General features: G+C 34.3%; 1 protein-coding gene across 2 annotated transcripts in view; it reads left to right on the plus strand.

Annotated features, from left to right (window-relative positions):
- The window catches only part of Dthd1 (death domain containing 1), a 106113-nt gene that overhangs the window by 32355 nt on the left and 55197 nt on the right, over nt 1-18561 (plus strand). For both annotated transcript variants that reach the window (XM_019205985.2, XM_010613698.1), the window contains 4 exons: nt 573-1182; nt 5918-6245; nt 8933-9112; nt 10681-10925. In XM_019205985.2, coding sequence (XP_019061530.1) covers nt 573-1182; nt 5918-6245; nt 8933-9112; nt 10681-10925 — 1363 coding nt within the window. The remainder of the gene's footprint in view (nt 1-572; nt 1183-5917; nt 6246-8932; nt 9113-10680; nt 10926-18561) is intronic.

Below are 18561 nucleotides of genomic sequence, written 5' to 3' on the forward strand. Positions count from 1 at the left end.
TGATTACACCTACCCTCTGAAAGGCTAATTTGAAGATTTCTAACAATCACAAGTTGTCTAATCTTCAGAGAAGCATGTTGTCCCTCTCCCCAAATATATAATTTCTATCAGCAGAAATAAGGTAGCTGACGTACTTCAGCTGCCTAGGCCTCTTTGGAGTGTTCAGCTAATTCTAGGCCCAGATTTTTTTAATTGATAAAGTGTAGTATTTCCAGAGGTAAAGGACCAACACTTAAAATCACATCAAATGAAGAATGACTGATAGAGATTCAGACTTCAGTTTTTATTGGGGAGGAGGGATCATGATATATATCTGATACAAAATTCAAAGCATTTTCAAGAGCAGTAGGAATCAGATTTACTCTCTGCTATTATGTTAATAAGTAGTTTGTTCACAATTCCTAGAAATTAAAAAAGTGTCAATTGTATAAATGGTTTTTGCTTCAGGAGGTTGGCTTAAATGTCCAGTAAATTTTCAAAATTGTTTTGCCATAACTCATTATGTGGCAATGTAATTGTATAATTTGGTTCAGTTTTGTTCTTTTTCTTTGTGTGTGTATGTGTATGTGTAGAAATTATTACTTTCATAGACTGCCTCATGAAAATGAATGAACATTTGGGGAACACTGCTATGCTTCTAAAGAAAGAAGAAAAGGAGATGTGTAATTTATGCAGCATGTGTGATGAACATGCTCCACAACAGACAAAGTACACCATTCAAGACACCAAAGCAACAGGCATTGCTGCAGGAGGGGAACTAAATGTCATAGAAACAGCTACTGTTTCTTGTACAAATGGAGAGAAAAGTCATTACACAAACCAGGTCCAGTTAAAAAAAAATAAAACGCATATAAATTCTGTATTGGTAGAAAAAGAAAACAACACATCATTGACCAGAAATGTAACAGGGCAAGAAGAGTCACAGAACACAATGTTCCCAGATAATGCAGAAAATGGAGATGATGATAAACAAATAGAACACATGACCGCTGAGAACATAACTAGCAACAAGGAACAGATTCATGACATAATCCAGACAACAGAAAGAGACATTAAAGAGAACTCAGAGAATCAAAGAGAGGAGATTACCACATCCTCAACATGTGAGATCTCCTATGAATATGTGAATAATCTCAACGACTCAGAAAGTCTGAAACAAAAGAATAACATCATGGAAAAGGAGTAAGTAAATACAGTGTGAGAAGTACTTTTATATGATTAATGGTAGGGTGTTGCAATGTTTGTAGATATCTTAGTTGTTCAGGCTTCTATAACAAAATACCCTGAACTAGGTGGCTTTTAAACAATAATTTCTCACTGTTCTGTGGTCAGAGAAAACCAAGATAATTGGTAAATTCTGTGTCAAGTGAGGGTTCTAGGTCAGAAATAATACCTTACAGTGTCTTCACATGGTGGTAGGAGGAAAAACTCCCTTGTTCCTATTTTATAAGGTCACTAATCCATTAAAAAAGCCTGCATTTATGTCCTAATACCTCTGAAAAGGCCCCACATCCTAATACCATCACTTTAGGGGTAAAATTACAACATAAATATTTTGGGAGAACACAAGCATTCAATCACCACAGTATACATTAATAAAATAAATAGTATTCATGCATGAATAAAATTTTATATTGCCATGTTATAAAAATATTACAAAAGATATTGTAAGTCAGTGATTCAGGTTAAATTACCCTTTGAAATTTGTGATTACTATTGCTAATGGTTTTAGGAAATGAATATATTAAAGCTGGAAAGAATTAGATGAGAAAGTAGTTAAAAACAATTGTTCAGACAATGGACACGTCTAAACCAATACTTTCTGAATTATATAAGTAAAAACTGAGACTTTAGAATGTTAAAATATTAAGATAATTTTTATGTTATTTATAATCTCAAGAAAATCATCATGAATTTCTAATCTTTGTCTTTAAAATTTTAGGGGCTCATTGATAAGTTCCAGGAGATTCCTAAAGCTGAATACATATGTCCATACCTATTTTATCTCCTTGGAAAATGTCCAGAGTTCTTACAGATTCTTTTTTTTAAATTGATTTTATTGGTACATTTAAATTATTACAATATAATGGCTTTCATCATGGGAAATTTTCACCTTTACATAATACATCTTGGTTCTTATTTTGAACAAGACTTGAAAAAAGGAGAAAGACTGATATATTTCATGAATTATTTCTCCTTTATTAAAGGGTGATAATCCTCTATTTGTTCAGATAATACGGTATATGAAATTTTCACAAACCACATTTTCCTAGATAAACATAATACCTTTCAAAGACAATGAGGAACTAGGATGGGGGAGTCATTTGTTTTGGGAGTCAGACAAACTCAATCTTTGTTTTTTTTTTCTCTCTCACTGAGTTTATTGGTACATTTTAGGTATACAGTTCAGTTACTTTCATCATTGGGACTATTCAGCCATAAAGAATGAGAAATTAGATTCATTCATAGGAAAATGGATACATATTGAAGATATACTCCTAAGTCAATCTTTGTTTTTTTGTTTGTTTGTTTTGTTTTTTATCTGGTACTTTGGTGGCCCTGGGAAACTTGCTTCATTTGTTAGCCTCGTGTTTTTTGTTTGTGGAAATAATATATTCTCCCTAGAGTATTTGGTAAGGTCACATGAGAAAATCATGAAAAAAGCCTAATACTGTGCCACTGAGAGAGTATCCATGCTCTGCTAAATGTTAACGTGATAGTTTATTTCAGCCCCAGCAATAATCACTTCCCTCACATCGCACTCAGTACCATTCTTCAACTACCTCCTTCTTTGCTGTGAGGGACTGATGCTCTTTTACATAAACACATAATATCATTTTCAGGACAATATCACTCAGTCTGTGATCTTTGGCAAATCATTTTTCTCACATTGATCTTAGTTATTTATAAAATGAAGTGTTTGGGCTAGCTTCATTGTGATTTCTTTATAGGCTAGAGAATATGACGAATTCAAAGGATCAGTCTTTCATTATATAAAAGACCTCCACTTAGCAAAAGAAGTGCTAAAGTAGTCAATATGTGGTCACCCATTTCACTTGAGTAAAACACTGACACTATATCCTCACATTCAGAAGTGACTCAAAACATGCTAGTGAGTCATTGCCTGAACCACTCCCTCTAACACCTCTTCCAGGCGTTCCCTGCTGCTAGTGATTTCCTCTTTGTGACATCCAAATCAGTTGTGCTGGGCTTGCATATTTAAGAAGATGACTGTTCACTGAAATCACCTAGGCCAGGAAGCCATCATGCCACATAAAATGTATATGTCATAAACAAAACCTTGCTCAGAATCTGTTGTGGCTCCACCATAGTTAGCCTTCCAAAATCACCGCATCTCCTTCAGTATATGTGTCTGAGTTTATACACAAAGGGGCAAAGACTGGAATAAACTAATGTAATTATATCACTGAGTAGACTGGATATATTTGATTAGGGCTGGGAGAATAGAATTATTTGCAGGTCTCCTCATTCTACTGTATTTGTCAATTGGGAACCAGAGCTTCAAAAAGAGGAGGGTTTTGAAGTGGCTTCCAGTACCTAGAGGAGAGCCACTCCCGAAGTTACAAAAGCTGGGTCACTGTGCCCTCTACCAAATTGTGCTTCTCATTTTCTGATTCCCATTATCATAAGAATATACCAGCAGATCACTGTACTGGGTAATTTTCTATTGTTTGTCTTTCTTGTTAATATAAATCAGTGGCTCCTTCTATAATTTCCACATTTTTATTGTAGATTTTTATGTTAAAGCACGTTTTAAAATACTGTTGGGAAAATAGTTAAAAAATGATTATTTTATAACTGAAAACAATGCTGTGGAGAAATATAGATCTCTGTTTCTCAACATTGTCCATATTTCAGTCATTTTCAGTCCCTGGTATGAAAGGAGAAGCAGAAAGAAGAGGATAAACTCCAATCCATAATTTTAATGTGTAGACCTAACATTTTTTTAGCACCCAACGTAATACATTACTATAAGAAGCCTATCTTCTTCAGTCCATCTTTGTATATTTATATGAGTATGGATTGTATGAGTATAGGTTAGATAATTAGTTTCCACTTATAATGGAGTTAGTAAGTACCTGAAAGTTATTTGCAGGAGTAAAATATTTGACAGATTGGACCTTTCACATTAAAAATAGATTGATAAAGGGCTTAGCATGTGGAACATGCCTGTAATCCTAGTTACTAGGAAGGCTGAGGTAGGAGCATCACAAATTCTAGGCCAGCAATATAATGAAACTCCATTTCAAAATAAACTTCTAAAAAAGGCCTGAGGATGTAGCTCAGTGGTAGAGAGCTTGCTTATGATGTGAGAGGTCCTAGGTTTCAGCCTGATGGCCACAAAACCAACCAGTCAACCCACAAACCAATCATCAGCCAAACAAACACAAGATCTGTCATGTAAAGGTACAAGATTCCAATGATAAATGTAACTGTACTGTATACCTAAAATGTACCAATAAACTCAATGAGAGAAAAAAATTATAACTCAAGTTTAGTGAAGCTACAATACATAGATGTTCATTAATATTGTAGTTATGACACGATAAATGCATGTGGAAAATTGAAAAAAAAATAGTCATACGCACACACAAAGAAGACAGAAGAAGCCAGTTATTGGTTCTAAAATTTACCATCTTTGGATTTGTAGTGAGCTAAATTTTCTTTTTCTTCTTTGCAGTGCCGGATATTGAATCCAGTTCTTAATGTAAATTAGGTAGAGACTCTACCACTGCATTATACCTTCAGCCCTGAACTTAAAATTTTCTAAGCTTCACTTTTCTCAACTGTAAGGTGATGATAACAGTAACGTCTGACTGACACATTAGTTGTAAAAATTAAATGAAATATAAAACCCAAACCAAGTCCACACAAAGCTTTAAAATATCAGTCATTTTCAGAAAGAAAAGGTCCAAGGGGTAAGGGAGTACAGAAAAGGAAAGAAAGGAAAGCAAAAAGTATGAGAAAAGAAGGAAATAATGGAAACAAAGTTTTTTTAGGAAGGGAAGGTGGAAGGGGAAAAGGGAAAAGACAAGTATCGAGATATACTATGTATTGGTATGAATTCCCAATGATGAATGTGATCATAATGTATATCTAAAATGCACTGATAAATGTAATGAATTTAAAAAATAAAAATAAAATATTAGCTATTTTCTAATAATTATTAATATATCATCAAACAACTCAGAAATGTCTGTTTTCAAGTATCTATTGAAGTTATAAGATCTTCAGCAAAGATGAATGTTAAAATGAGTAATATAAATAGTCAAAATTAGATTTTGTCATGATCAGTTGAAGGTCGTAAATAATTTAATCTTAATTACTATCAATAAATTTAAATTAACAGTATTTTGTACCTTTCTTAGCTTTTCTACAAAATACAAAGCATCATCATTTGACTTAGTGTGTTTACAAAATTCCAATACCTCATATATGATTTCTCACTCTCCTCACAATTTAAGAAACTATTTAGATATTAATACTTGTTTCATTAAGACACATCAGTGATTTTCACATTCTTTTGTGGAGTGAACAATAGTAAGGAAAAAGGCAATTGCTTAAATAATAATAGTAAACAATAGTTATAGCTAAACTTCTAGCATGATGCCGCTATATACCAGGCATAGAACCTTCTATTTACTTAAAATACAATTGTTCGCTTATTTCTCAGCTCTCCTTGAGGTAGATATTATTTTATCACCATATTACAATTGAGGAAACTGAGGCATAGAGAGATTGAATATCATGCCCAAGCTTACAGGGTCAATAAGTGAGAAAACTGAGCACACCAAGATAAGGTGTTCTAGAGCCTGTGTCCTTTTGCATTTAGCTGTAAAGCACATAAATATGATAACTAAATAACTGGGAAAATGTTGTTCACCCTTTCCTGCAGGTATCTCGATGTACTGAGTGATGGGACAGACCCCCAAGTGGCTTGTTACATTACAGCACCATCATACGTTTTGCAGCATCTAGAATGCCGGATAATTAATAGCATGAGTTCTTTAATTGTGACTGATAATGAGGAATTGGTCAGCAATGTTGTCTCTGTTGAAAGCTCAGATAAGGAAAAGAGAATTCCATTTCCAATTTGCATTGTGATTCCATTTACCGCCCGTTCCAGGGGAAATTACAGAGACATCATGGTGAAAGTGTCTGATGTAAACCTTCAATCAAGTTACCTATCCCCAACTTCAGTGGAAGGAATGAGAGGTCATAAGGTCTGCAAATCCTTGGCTACATCTGCATTTGCTGTTTGGCTCTTTTCTGAGTATTCAATAACTAGATTATAATGTAGATATAATTACTTCATTGGTAACAAAAGAAAGGTTTGGTAGATTTGTGTTAGCACCTTTGTGGGGTGTTTGTTTGTTTGTTTGTTTTGCCATTTAGAAAGATCAAAGAGTAGGATTTATTTCCTAAAGTTGGGAATGGAGAACTTGGTTCCAGGACCCCATAAAATATTAATTATTCACCTGAGAAACAAAGCCAATATCATGGCTTAATTTTATGCTTTAAGTGTTGTGGAATAATATATTTACTGTGGAGGAATCCTAAATTTAGAATGTTAGAAGTTCCAGGTGACAGTAAGCTTATTTTTATTATCTATAGGTTGGCAAATATTTAAGAAATAATTATAGGTCTACAGATAGAATTCAATATGCACATGGAAGATAGTATATGTGGTGGTCAGGATGTGGGCAGTGGAGGAAGATTGGTGGGGTTTACATGTTTTGCAGTGTGAAGTTGGGCAGAGGAATGAACTTTGCTGTAACTTTCTAAAAAAATGAGCACAGAGACTGTTTACTGGATAAGGTTGCAAGAATTAAATGGATAACATGCTTAAGAAGATAAGGAAGCCTATAAACAGTAGTTATAATAAAATATTTTTATGTTAGACTTTATTGTCATAACTCTGAGGCTTTCTATGGTCACACAATAATAATATGAAATTTTAGTGCTATAGGGTTGATCTGATATGAACTAATATTTAAGGTTCTTTGAAAGGACACTGAAATTAGTTTTAACCAATTAATTCATTTTTTCAACTATAAGTAGGACTTTCTTATTTGATGTGGAAGCCAGGAAATAAAATCTAAAAAAAAATTCTTTATAATAAATCCCTTCCTTTTCTGAATTTTGTCCTTTTCATATCACAGACCAGATATCATAGAGTTGAAAAAGAAAGCTAAGCCGAATTCCCTCTACTTTATGCAAGAAGTCCATTTCACATTTAGTCCAGGAAGTCTGGAAACATAAAAACCTAATCAACACTGCTCATGATTGGGCTCTTTAATCTTGTGTAGTCTGTGTGATCACCACAGTAAGAGTAAAAGCTGCTCGCAGCACACGTTTTTCACAAATGGATTTGAGAAATATTTAGTAAATGGATAATCAAATCAAAAGAAAAATTAAGAGATTTATTGGCTATTGTAAAAAATAATAGTATGGACTTTTCTCTTTTTAATAATATGGTAGCTATCGTAATTTTAGATCAAGAGAATTTAAGATCTGGATCCCTTCCAAATCTTTGTGTGAGCCTGTGACATTTAAACATTCTAATTCTTTAAAAACACTTTTGGTTCCCCAATATCTGTGGAATGTGCTTTCAGTGTTCCGCAACCACACTGGTTCTCAGGAAGCTGCCCTTTCTCAAGTCTTACCATTTTCCCCCTGGCCAATTAAGAACATTCATCATGCCCTGAATTTTCCCAGACACAAATTCACGCCATGATATTGTGAAATATCTTCCTTAGTCAGCTTTCAAATGAAAGATTATTTTCCATTGTGATTGTCCCTAAATGTTTGTGTGTGTGTGTCTGCATGATTATCCACTCATGCTGGGGTGGAGTCTGGCTGGTGTTTGGGGAAGCATGAATAGACCAAATTACTCTTAAGTCTGCCTCCTGATTTTAAGCTTTGGTGATTATACTAGTAGATCATTTTGTTTTCATTTATGTACTCAGTTCTCTTTTGTGTGAATAAAAAAGTTTGAATATGTGCCTGCATGTAAGATTACATATTTGAATATCACTATATAAAAGAGAAACACAAATGTGTCTCTCTGAAGTCATCTTTTCCCACTGCACAGGAGAAATAGACCTTATTTTGGCACCCTAGAAGATTGTAAGCTATTGGAAGAAGAATTTGCTGACAGTACAGTTGCTGTGGCATTTGAATATAAACTATCCAAATAACGAATTCTATAAAATACTGTTGAATATTCTGGATAAAGATCTATATTAAAGATCCATTCTATAGTACATAAGATCCTAATAAGATTACTGACATTGTGAAATGGGAAGAAAGGGGCTAAAGGTGTAGGGAAGGTGGGACGGGTAGGGGAAGGGTAATAAGGGAAAAGAAAAAATGTGAGATAATGAAAAGATGGAAATAAAGTGTTTGTAGATGGGGAGGGGAGGAGGGGGTGAAGGGAGGGCAGGGACAAGGGGAAAAAATGAGAACCAAGACCTGTCATGTAGAGGTACAAGATCCCAATGATGAATGTAACTGTACTGTGTACTTAAAATGTACCAATAAGCTCAATTAAAGCTGAAAAAAAAGTCCATTCTAGTTAAAGTAGTCCAGGAGTCCATAATTAATATTTGTGAAAACATTGAATATAATTTCCCACTATACCCATACATCTGTGGAATTTAACTTTATTTTAAAATACATTTCTTTCTCTTTTTTTCCATCATGTGGTGTAAATTTGTGGACCTCTTAGTAATCTACTTCTTCTATATTTTATGACAGGATCATGCATTTTCATAATGGGCTCATTCCAAATTGTGAGTGATTATACTGATAGCATGTGGGTTTTCAAAAAACTGTTTATGGAGTGTATATAGCATGTATTCCCCAAAGTATTGCTGTAACTTGCTTTAACGTCCTTTAACCCATACAGGGGACCTGTGCAGCAGTGAAAGTTTACAAACTGGGTATCTTTTCTGTCATGTCTTGTTTAAAGAAAGAGTCTTTCACAGTAACAAAGAAAGGTCTCACCCTGAAGTCCAGCATAGATTCCCGAATATCCTTATCTTACCCTCCAGGAGTTTTCAGCTCACCAGTGCTGGTACAATTAAAGGTAAATATTACACATTGACTGGGTTCTTCTCCTAGATGTAAGTCATCCTGCATGGTCCCAAAGGCCAAAGAGGAACCAAATATTTCATATAGCAATAGAGTCTTCTCTTTTACTTGTAAAGGACGAACATATACTGCTATAAATGATGGAGTGATGGTTTTGAGTACATTGACTCTCAGTCTGAAATAAATCCTCGCTTCCTTTGAAAGATTCTCCTAGCTAGCCATTTATGTTGTTTTATGATATTTATTGACAAATGCATATGTTGAGTGCCTATGAAACAATTGATGACAGACTTTAGTACATTCATGTAGCTCATGATTTCCACCCGTGAGGATGGCACAAAAAGCTAATCGATTAAAATACTGATGAGTACGGATATTTAGTTATATTTACGATGTATTCACTATTTTGAAGTAAAGATTTCATATACACAAACACTATTTACAAAGTGTATAATGGTGTATTCATGTATATTTTATTTCCTCAAGGAATATTCCCTGTCTTTCTGGCTTCAACTTTTCTCTATGCTCTTCTGTTTTTCTCCTGTGTAGTCAGTCATAAGGGGTCAGTGAAGCAGAAAGATTAGAAAGAAAGTGCAGTGTGAACATTTTACTAATAAATATTCCCATAAACTTTAACATTTTGTTAGCTATTTTTAAATATTAGCTATTCTTGTGTGAAAGAAAATAGTCTTGTTTTTCTAATGTCTAAAAATCACTTGATCTAAAAATAGTACTAATTAGAAATTACATAAAATGTCTCTTTTATTTCCTAGGTTATTTTGTTGTCTAAAATTTAGAGTGTTTCTCAGTTATTTATAACACAGGAAAGGGACCTCAGGTTTCAGAAAGATTCCATAAAAAGGGATTCAAATGATATTCCTGCATGTAGGGATAGATAAAAAATATGGCATATTTTTAAATAAAGCAGTGTTATTGCAGTAAAAGACACATTGCTGTTAGTCCTTTTCAAAATATTCACTTTTGCTCTGAACACACATCCAATATTCTTGCTACTTTTTGAAGCGGTTCTGTAAGTCCTTGTTTGTATGGAGTAAAATAAAAAATATAGTAAATGATGCTCTCAAGTATCATCCAACAGAGAAAGTCAGGCTGAAGGAAAAAATATCCATAAGGTCCTCATTTTCCTTTATAACTGGATCTGGCACTATGTGACTTATAGCTCTTTCTCTAAGTCAAAAAGACCATGAAAGGTAAATCTTTTGAATTGATTCAGGATAGTTAGGCAGCCATGACAGTGCAATTAAAGACATTTATGCAAGGAGACTTCCAGAATTGCTCCTGAAAGTGATATGTACTATATAATGGGATAAGTGTGTTCAAAATGAGACAGAATATTTTTAGGGGGACCAATAGTAATGTATCTTTTACTATAATACATTATTTAAATTTAAATACTCACTGTATTTTTTGATGACATCCCATATAAAGTCGTGTTTCTAGCCAGCAATGCACAGAGAAGTGTATGACTATGTTCTGAACATTTTTCAAAAGATTGGCTTTGCCACACACGCACACACACACAGGTATGATTTCTTTCTTTAGATTCAACCAGTTGACCCATCTCTGGTGGCATATTTAAAAACACAGCAAGATGCTTCCTACCCAGTGTTGTCCACAAGCCCTCTGATTCATGTTCAGCACCCATCAACTCATCCTTTTCAGAAGCCAGTCACAGTATTCCTACCTTGTCCTCCACAACCTGACAAAAAGAATCTTGGGTCTGAGAAAGACCATCGAAGAACAGGTAGTGCCACGTCAAACCGGAACACACTTTTATGTTTCAACCGGTAAGTAAGTGTTTACTGTTGCTAAGTGAATTAATTATAAACAAAGAAATTGAAATGATTAAAAGTTATAATAAAATGTCTTGCATTCAAACATTACTTTTTATGAGGCAGGCGCAGTGCCACTGAGCTAAATCCTGACCCTCTAGTTTTTAGATACTACAAACTATTTTAAATTTAAATTACTGATCTACAAAGGGAAGTAATTTTAGGCTCAATGGACACAAATGCATGCTATGCAGACAGGTTAATATAAAACAGGTAAAATTAATTCTTCCTTTCAAGAACGTATGGTAAATTAAGAACATTATGTATCTCAGCCATAAAGCAGGATAAATTTGGGTTATTTGTAGGAAAATGGATCTCTAATGCTAAGAGACCATAATGCTTGAGATCACAATGTTAAGTGAAATAAATCAGACATAAAAGGATAAAGATTACATTGTTTCTCTTATATGAGAAACCCAAAATATAATTAAATTTATGAGAACAATAAAAGAAAAATTGTAAGAAACAGGGAGGCAGGCTTTGTAGAAATGGGAAGAGGGCTTGGAAAGGGGAAAGGGGAGGGGAGGGGAAGGAAGGTGTAATAAAAATGATCCAATATACACAAGTACTAATTCCCCAAGATAAATGTAATTATTATGTGTTGCAAATGTATACCAACATAAATGTGATATAGTTGCTTTCATTTTTGAATTTAAAAGTGTTTTATTAGTATAAATAACCTGATCTTTTAAAAAGCAAGTTTGAAATCATATTTGCACTACAGATGGATTACTTTTTCAAATTTTTATAATTAAATACGATATCCACTGGTAAGTCAAATATATGTACTGGTCAGAACATAAATTCAGAAAAGAAATGCTATCAACAAAGGATACATGACATAATAGTAATCATGATCTTAATTCCTATCCTTTCATTTACTATGTATTGGTTTTCTAATGAAAAGGATGGAAGGGAAATTTCTTTTTTTTTAAATTGAGTTTATTGGTACATTTTAGGTATACAGTACAATTACATTCATTATTGGAATCCTGTACCTTCACATGACAGGTCTTGGTTCTCATTTTTCCCCCTTGTCCCTGCCCTCCCTTGACCCCCTCCTCCCCATCCCATTTATAAACACTTTATTTCCATTTTTTCATTTTCTCATATTTTTTTCTTTTCCCTTATTACCTTTCCCCTACACTTCCCACTTTCCCTACACCTTTAGTCCTTTTATTCCTATTTCACATTGCCAGTTATCTCATTAGGATCTTATGTACTATTATAATTTTTCACACCAGAGAAACTATTTGGTATTTACACATGTGTGACTTATTTATTTCACTTAGGAGTATATCCTCAATACGTATCCATCTTCCTATGAATGAATCAAATTTCTCATTCTTTATGGCTGAGTAGTACTCCATTTTATAGAAAAAACACAGCTTCTTTATCCAGTCTCCAATTGATGGGAAAATGGGCTGCTTCCAAGTTTTAGCTATTGCAAACTGTGCCTCTATAGGGAGATTTCTATTAACTAGTTCTGAAAAGGATTTCTTCTTTGAAAAATCAGAAAATGGAGAAGAAACGTAAGCACATAATTGAACTAATAATTACTACTGTATTAGTTGAGAATTACTATACGCCAGGTTAATTATGTATATTATCTCGTCTAATCTCGTTTTATCAGTGAAGAGACGAACTCAATGACATGAAGAACCTATGTGACTACCTTAGCTAACAAATGGTGTAATGTTGACCTGAACTTGTATACTTCAGTTTTTGATCACGACTTCTCTGTAGCCATCTTCTCCTTGGTTTGAGGTCACAAAGCTAGACTTTGAGAAGTGGATTTTGTTCTCTCCTATTGTGTTTAAAGTTTAGGAAACTGATAACAGTAGAATGTTGAATTGTGGATAGGAGAAAAAATAAAGCCTTCTCTAGTATGAGATAAGTTAGAACAGAAATACTGACCTTACAGAGTCAGATGCTTTTGCTGCCAAAATCATATCTACGTATTATATCTACATATATGTCTATGTATTTATATCTATATATATCTCAAGTGGCAATTTAGTCAGTCCATGTTTCTGTACATCACTTATAAGCAGAGATATTCTAGAGCTTCCAAATTAAAATGTAACAGTCTAATAGATTAAGACTTACTATCTCCCAAAATAAATATTTATTTGTGTTTTTTTTTCCAAAAAGACAAAAACTTAGCTCTAAAAGTGGGAATGGTGGTCTGGAGATATAGCTCGGTGGTTCTGCTACCTGCCTTGCAAGCAAAAGGTCCTGCCTTCTCCTACTGTCTGATCCCACATTTTTTTTTTGTTTTTTTTTGTTTGTTTGTTTATTTGTTTTTGAGACAGGGTCTCACTATGTAGTTGAGACTCTCCTGGAACTCACTATGTAGCCCAGGCTGGTCTCAAACTCACAGTGATCCTCCTGCTTCAGCCTCCCAAGTGCTGGGATTACAAGCATGCACCACCACACCCAGAATGATCCCACAATTTTTATATATCATAGTGTCTTAGCAACTTTCTTCACTGTTGAGATGTAATTCCTAATACTCACAATTTAAAAGAGAAGCAGTTTATTTTGGCTCTTGTTTTTAGTCCATTGTTGGCCAGCTTCAAGGCAGCAAGCTATGGTGGAAAGTCTACGTAGAAGAGGGCTGCTCATGGCTCTGTGACCAGTAAATCCAGTGAGAGGAAGGGAAGGCAGTAAGGGAGATGAACCCTTTCAATCATCCCCCCACTGACCTGCCTCTGCCAGCCAGACTCCACTTCCAAGCCAAGGGTAGTGCCCCTTTAGTCAACTGCCTTCTGCTATCCCTGACTATGAGTGCATGACTCTGAGTGGTGACATCTAGATATAAACTATAACACAAAGAGAACATAAAGTCATTGAATCATTTGTAGGAAAATGGACGGACCTTGGGACCCTAATGTTAAGTGAAATAAATCAGGCGTGTGAACTTAACTATCACATGGTTTCTCTTATATGAGAAACCAAGATATATATATAAATTGAAGAGCCAAATGAAAGATAATAGAAAATAGGGAGATGGAACTTTCGCAAGGGGGAAGTAACCAGGGGGTGAGGAGAGGGAGGAAGAGGAAGAAAAAGGAATTCTGAGATGTATTATGTACCTGTACCAACTTCCTATGATGAATGTAGTCTTTATTTACTGTAAATGTATGGTAATAAAAATTTTAAAAAAGAAATAAAATAGCAGGATGTAAAGAAAATTAAAGGCCATGTACTGGCTTGTCAGGAATTAAATTCCCACCAATGTAGAGATGAAGGCTGAGACAGTAAGAGCTCTGAAAGGAATACATGCTGGAGCCACACATTTTTGTTCACTTACTTAATTCAAAGCCTTGGAAATCCAGTTAGCACAAGGAGGTCACTCCTTATTCCCCAGAAAGTGTGCTAAATAAGATTGGCTAGACACTGCATTTGCACATGGATCTTCTCTTCAAACCTGAGGAAAAGATTCAAATGTCTACCGAAGTGCAAATATCGGGTGGATATGCAGCCAAGGCTGCAAATGTCTCTCAGAGTCCTCCAGGAGTTTTCAAATCTAGATTTCAAAAGAAGGACAAAAACTTGTAGAAGTATTAAAGGAGATTGTAGTCTTGATGCTTGATAGTAATTTTAATAAACTAAAATTACAATTACCTAGAAGTTGTTATAGAAGTGTATTTTGAATTTGGGAGTATCCAGAAGGATAATTTCCATGACCACGGAGGAGAAGTTGATCCAGATAAGTTAGAAAACATGAAAGGATGACAGGATGATAAGAAAGTATGCTCAGATGAAAAGGTATGATAAGGAATAATTTCAAAGTGATATAAATGAAGTACCATTGAAGAAGAGACCAATCATAAAAGCATCAATAATCAAAGGCCTAATTGGAATTAATTTTCTAATGTTGATTGTGGCCCGAGTTACAGTCGCTTAAACTGACAATTTCAATCCTGTAATTCTAGTTTCTGAAAGGTTATTGCTTCATATAATCTTGTCAAGCTATGTTTTTTTCCATTATCCTTTGTATTTATTCCTTTAATTATTTTTTTACAGTGTCCTATTGATTATTTTGTCCTCTTTCTCTTAGCATGATGGCTAGCATGTTTTCTCTTAGTGTGATATTTGTCATATTTCTATGGATATGGTGTAATCTTGTGTGTTATCTTTAATACAGATTCTCCTCTATGGTTCTTACCTTTAGGCATTCTTTTCTTTTCTAGGTGTTGGTTGTAATTTTTATCAGATCTAAACATCAGAATCTCTTCTTGTCTTTCCCCTTAACCCAAAGCAATTTTTGTGAATCTCTTTGCTGCTTTCTTGAACCAGTGACAAGGGCTTTGGTGGTTGTTCTTATTTCCCCCTTTCTCGGCCAATATTGCCCTTCTCAGTTATATGGCGGAGTTAGCTCCAGTTCTTTCCTTGTGCACATGTATATCTAATGTCTGGAGTGAGTGGAGATTAAACTCTAACCTCCTGGTATACTTGAATGGCCTGGGTGAAGAGAGGGGGTGACAGCAACAGTAGTGTCCATGGCATAGTTTCTCAAGGCCTTTAAGCATGAGACAATTCCTACATCTTGGAATCATTGATTCCAGACTTAAGATATTTTTCTCTTTGGGTTTGGAGTTTGTAAGACTGTGTGTGTGTGTGTGTGTGTGTGTGTGTGTGTGTGTGTGTGTGTGAGACACTTCTTCCAGAATTTCTTACCAGTGGGAAAAGACACTGCTCTTCATCCCAGCACCATTCTTTGCCCACATGGTGTGTATACTATAATGATAATAAAAATCCATACGTTGGTTCATGAACTTATTTGTTCTATGATTTTATAAATGGCCACGTTGGTGTTTGTGAGGGGAAAATGGCCATGGTCATGTTTGTCATGCAGTGAAGAGTTTGCAAATAAAAACAAAATTTTTCCAAATGTTTGTTTGTGAACCAAATTGCAAATAAAAGCATTTATAAACTGAGGTATCACTCTCTATATTTTCCCATTTATTATCATTTAGCACAATGGCAACATAATGCTTAACACATTAGATAAATTAATGCAATGAGTAAGCTTTTGGAAATGTAGATTATATTACACTATCTACAGTTTTTGACTATGCTAAGCTGATATATTTTAATGTACTCTGTTGTTATTGTATTGGCAGAGTAAATATATTTTATCTACCCAGTGGAGTACAGAAGAAGAAAATGAAAACCCATCTTGCCTGTTAATTTGGCATTATTTTCAACATTCTATGGAAACAGAAATGCAATGAAGAATTCCATCCCTCATAAAATTTAAAAGATAATGACTATTTGAGGCCAAAGCATAGTCTGAATATTAGGAGTAAAATGTTTGTATTGTATTACATTCCTGCATGACAGAATGATTTCTGTGGAAAAGATGAGAGCCATTTGTTGGTGATGGGTGTGGTGGGGTCAGGATGTAGCTCAGTTTCAGAGTGATCTCCTACCATGCAAGAGGCCCTGGTTTGATCCCAAATGCTTCCAAAAAATAAAATATAAAATAAGTTCCAATAAAGATTTCCCGATGGCAATGAAAGAAGAAAAAGAATTGATTAAATAAAAATGTATTATATATTATACAAGGAATATTTTAATATCATTGCATTTAAATGTAATATGTAACTTGTCCCAAGAATATTTTTAAAATATTCATTATATTATATAAGAAAAGGAACAACTACTAAAGCTAATACATAGGAAATCAACCATTATCAATAGAATCCCATCTCATTTTTTGTTCCTCCCCATCTAATCCCTTTCTTCCTCTCTATAGTTGCTCCTCATCCCACCAAAGTTAACCATGATCCCCCACCAAATGTTTTTTTCAGTGTTACAGATCAAATCCAGGCTTTGCACAGGCTTGTGAGAATTCTATCACCGAGCTGTATCCTTAGCCCTATTTATTTTTTGTTGGATCACGTATACTTGTAGTCATCTCTATAAAGTGTCTTATTCCTTTCTTGGGGAGCTCTGCAGATTAAAGCTGAGTCACACAACTGGCTCTAGATCTCTGTGAGAGCGTGTGAAGGACTTTAATCATGAGAGCACATTTCACGGAGGGTGTACTTCACAGACCACCTACAACATTCGGCAGAGGATGCTAGAATAACACTGATTTCTTTTTTTTTTTTTTGTCTCTCTTCGGGGATATTTTGCCCCTCTTCATAGCATTCATTATTGTTGTGAAGACTGCAGTAACTAAAACTTTTGTAACTTTGTCAGTAAAGTTTTGCAGTTGGTTGTTGCTTTGAAAATATTTGTACATGGTATTCTATAGTTATCTAGGATATATCTGGGTGGATATCTTAGCTACTTTTTGTGAATTATATATATCGATTCCTGATCAAATGGAATTATGTCATATTATATTTTTGAAAAGCCTTATGTTTTCTAATTAATTATCGATACTTGTTCACTTTATCCATTTTGTACTGCATTCTCATAGATGTGTACTAAACTACCTTTTTAGACATTCCATGCTTCTTTAATTGTCATATCATCTCTCTAATTTTGTGTGTTGCAATCTGCAATTCTTTTCATTTCAGTTCAAAATGCCAATGCCAAAAACCTTGTGCACTTTAAAAATCTACTTTTAACATGTCATTTTAATATTCCATTTTTGATGATTTTTTAATTTCTTAAAATTTGATCAGGCTTTTAAAAAAATTTTTCTTTCATTCACTTACTTTAGTCTTGTTAATAGTCTTTGATTGTCTACTTAATTTGTGATGCTGTCCTTCCTTTTCTTAAACTTATCTTATATAGTTACTTTATTTGCATACTACTAATTCCAAAAATCTTTCCCTCTTTGGAGTGTTTATATCTGTTGCCTGTTGCTCCTGGTGGCTGTTGTCTGTGGTGTTTATCGCTTTCTTTGTGGGAAACTTTTATTTGTAGGCATGTACATACAAAATTTCTGCAGGAGTAATGTGGAGCTGATTTCCTCCACATAGAATTTGTTTTTTGCCTCTGCAGAGACTCAGCTACTTCCCTGTGACTACATCAGCCTGTGCAAATCTTGGTAAAGGCCTGAAGTTTACCTTTCTAATATGGCTGTGGAAGCTTCATGCTTTGTTCACCACACTCCTCCTTATAGCTGAATGCTTCTGTATGTAAATTTCTGTGAAGATGTCTCACTTAGTGGTGTCATGAAGACTAAAGACATTTGAATTGACTTTCAAAATGACTTTGTTAATTTTAAATGTCAAAATCAGGGTCCATAATTTGACACAATAAGGGTAGCATTTTACAAGCCAAATAACGAATCATGCAGAAAAAAGATGACCAGAAATTTATCAATATGTTATAATGTTGGTTTCTAGGTAGTGTGAATTATGTGTACTTTCCTTTTCTATTTACTTCTTTGCTTTAAGATTGTCTATAATCAACAGGCACAATTTATAAGATTTTCAATCTTTTGAGAGTAGCATGTCATTTCGAATCAGCACTTTAATGACTAAATTATAGTTTTCTGAGAAAAAGTTAACTCTGAAACGTTAATGGCATTCACTTTTAAATACCTATACATTATGCATACCATAAAGAAACTATTCTGAAAGTAAGATATCATAAGAGAATTTTGATGATGTGATTGCTT

Source organism: Fukomys damarensis, unplaced genomic scaffold (assembly GCF_012274545.1).
Source record: "Fukomys damarensis isolate Sample0158 unplaced genomic scaffold, DMR_v1.0_HiC HiC_scaffold_35, whole genome shotgun sequence".
NCBI classification, from domain to species: domain Eukaryota; kingdom Metazoa; phylum Chordata; class Mammalia; order Rodentia; family Bathyergidae; genus Fukomys; species Fukomys damarensis.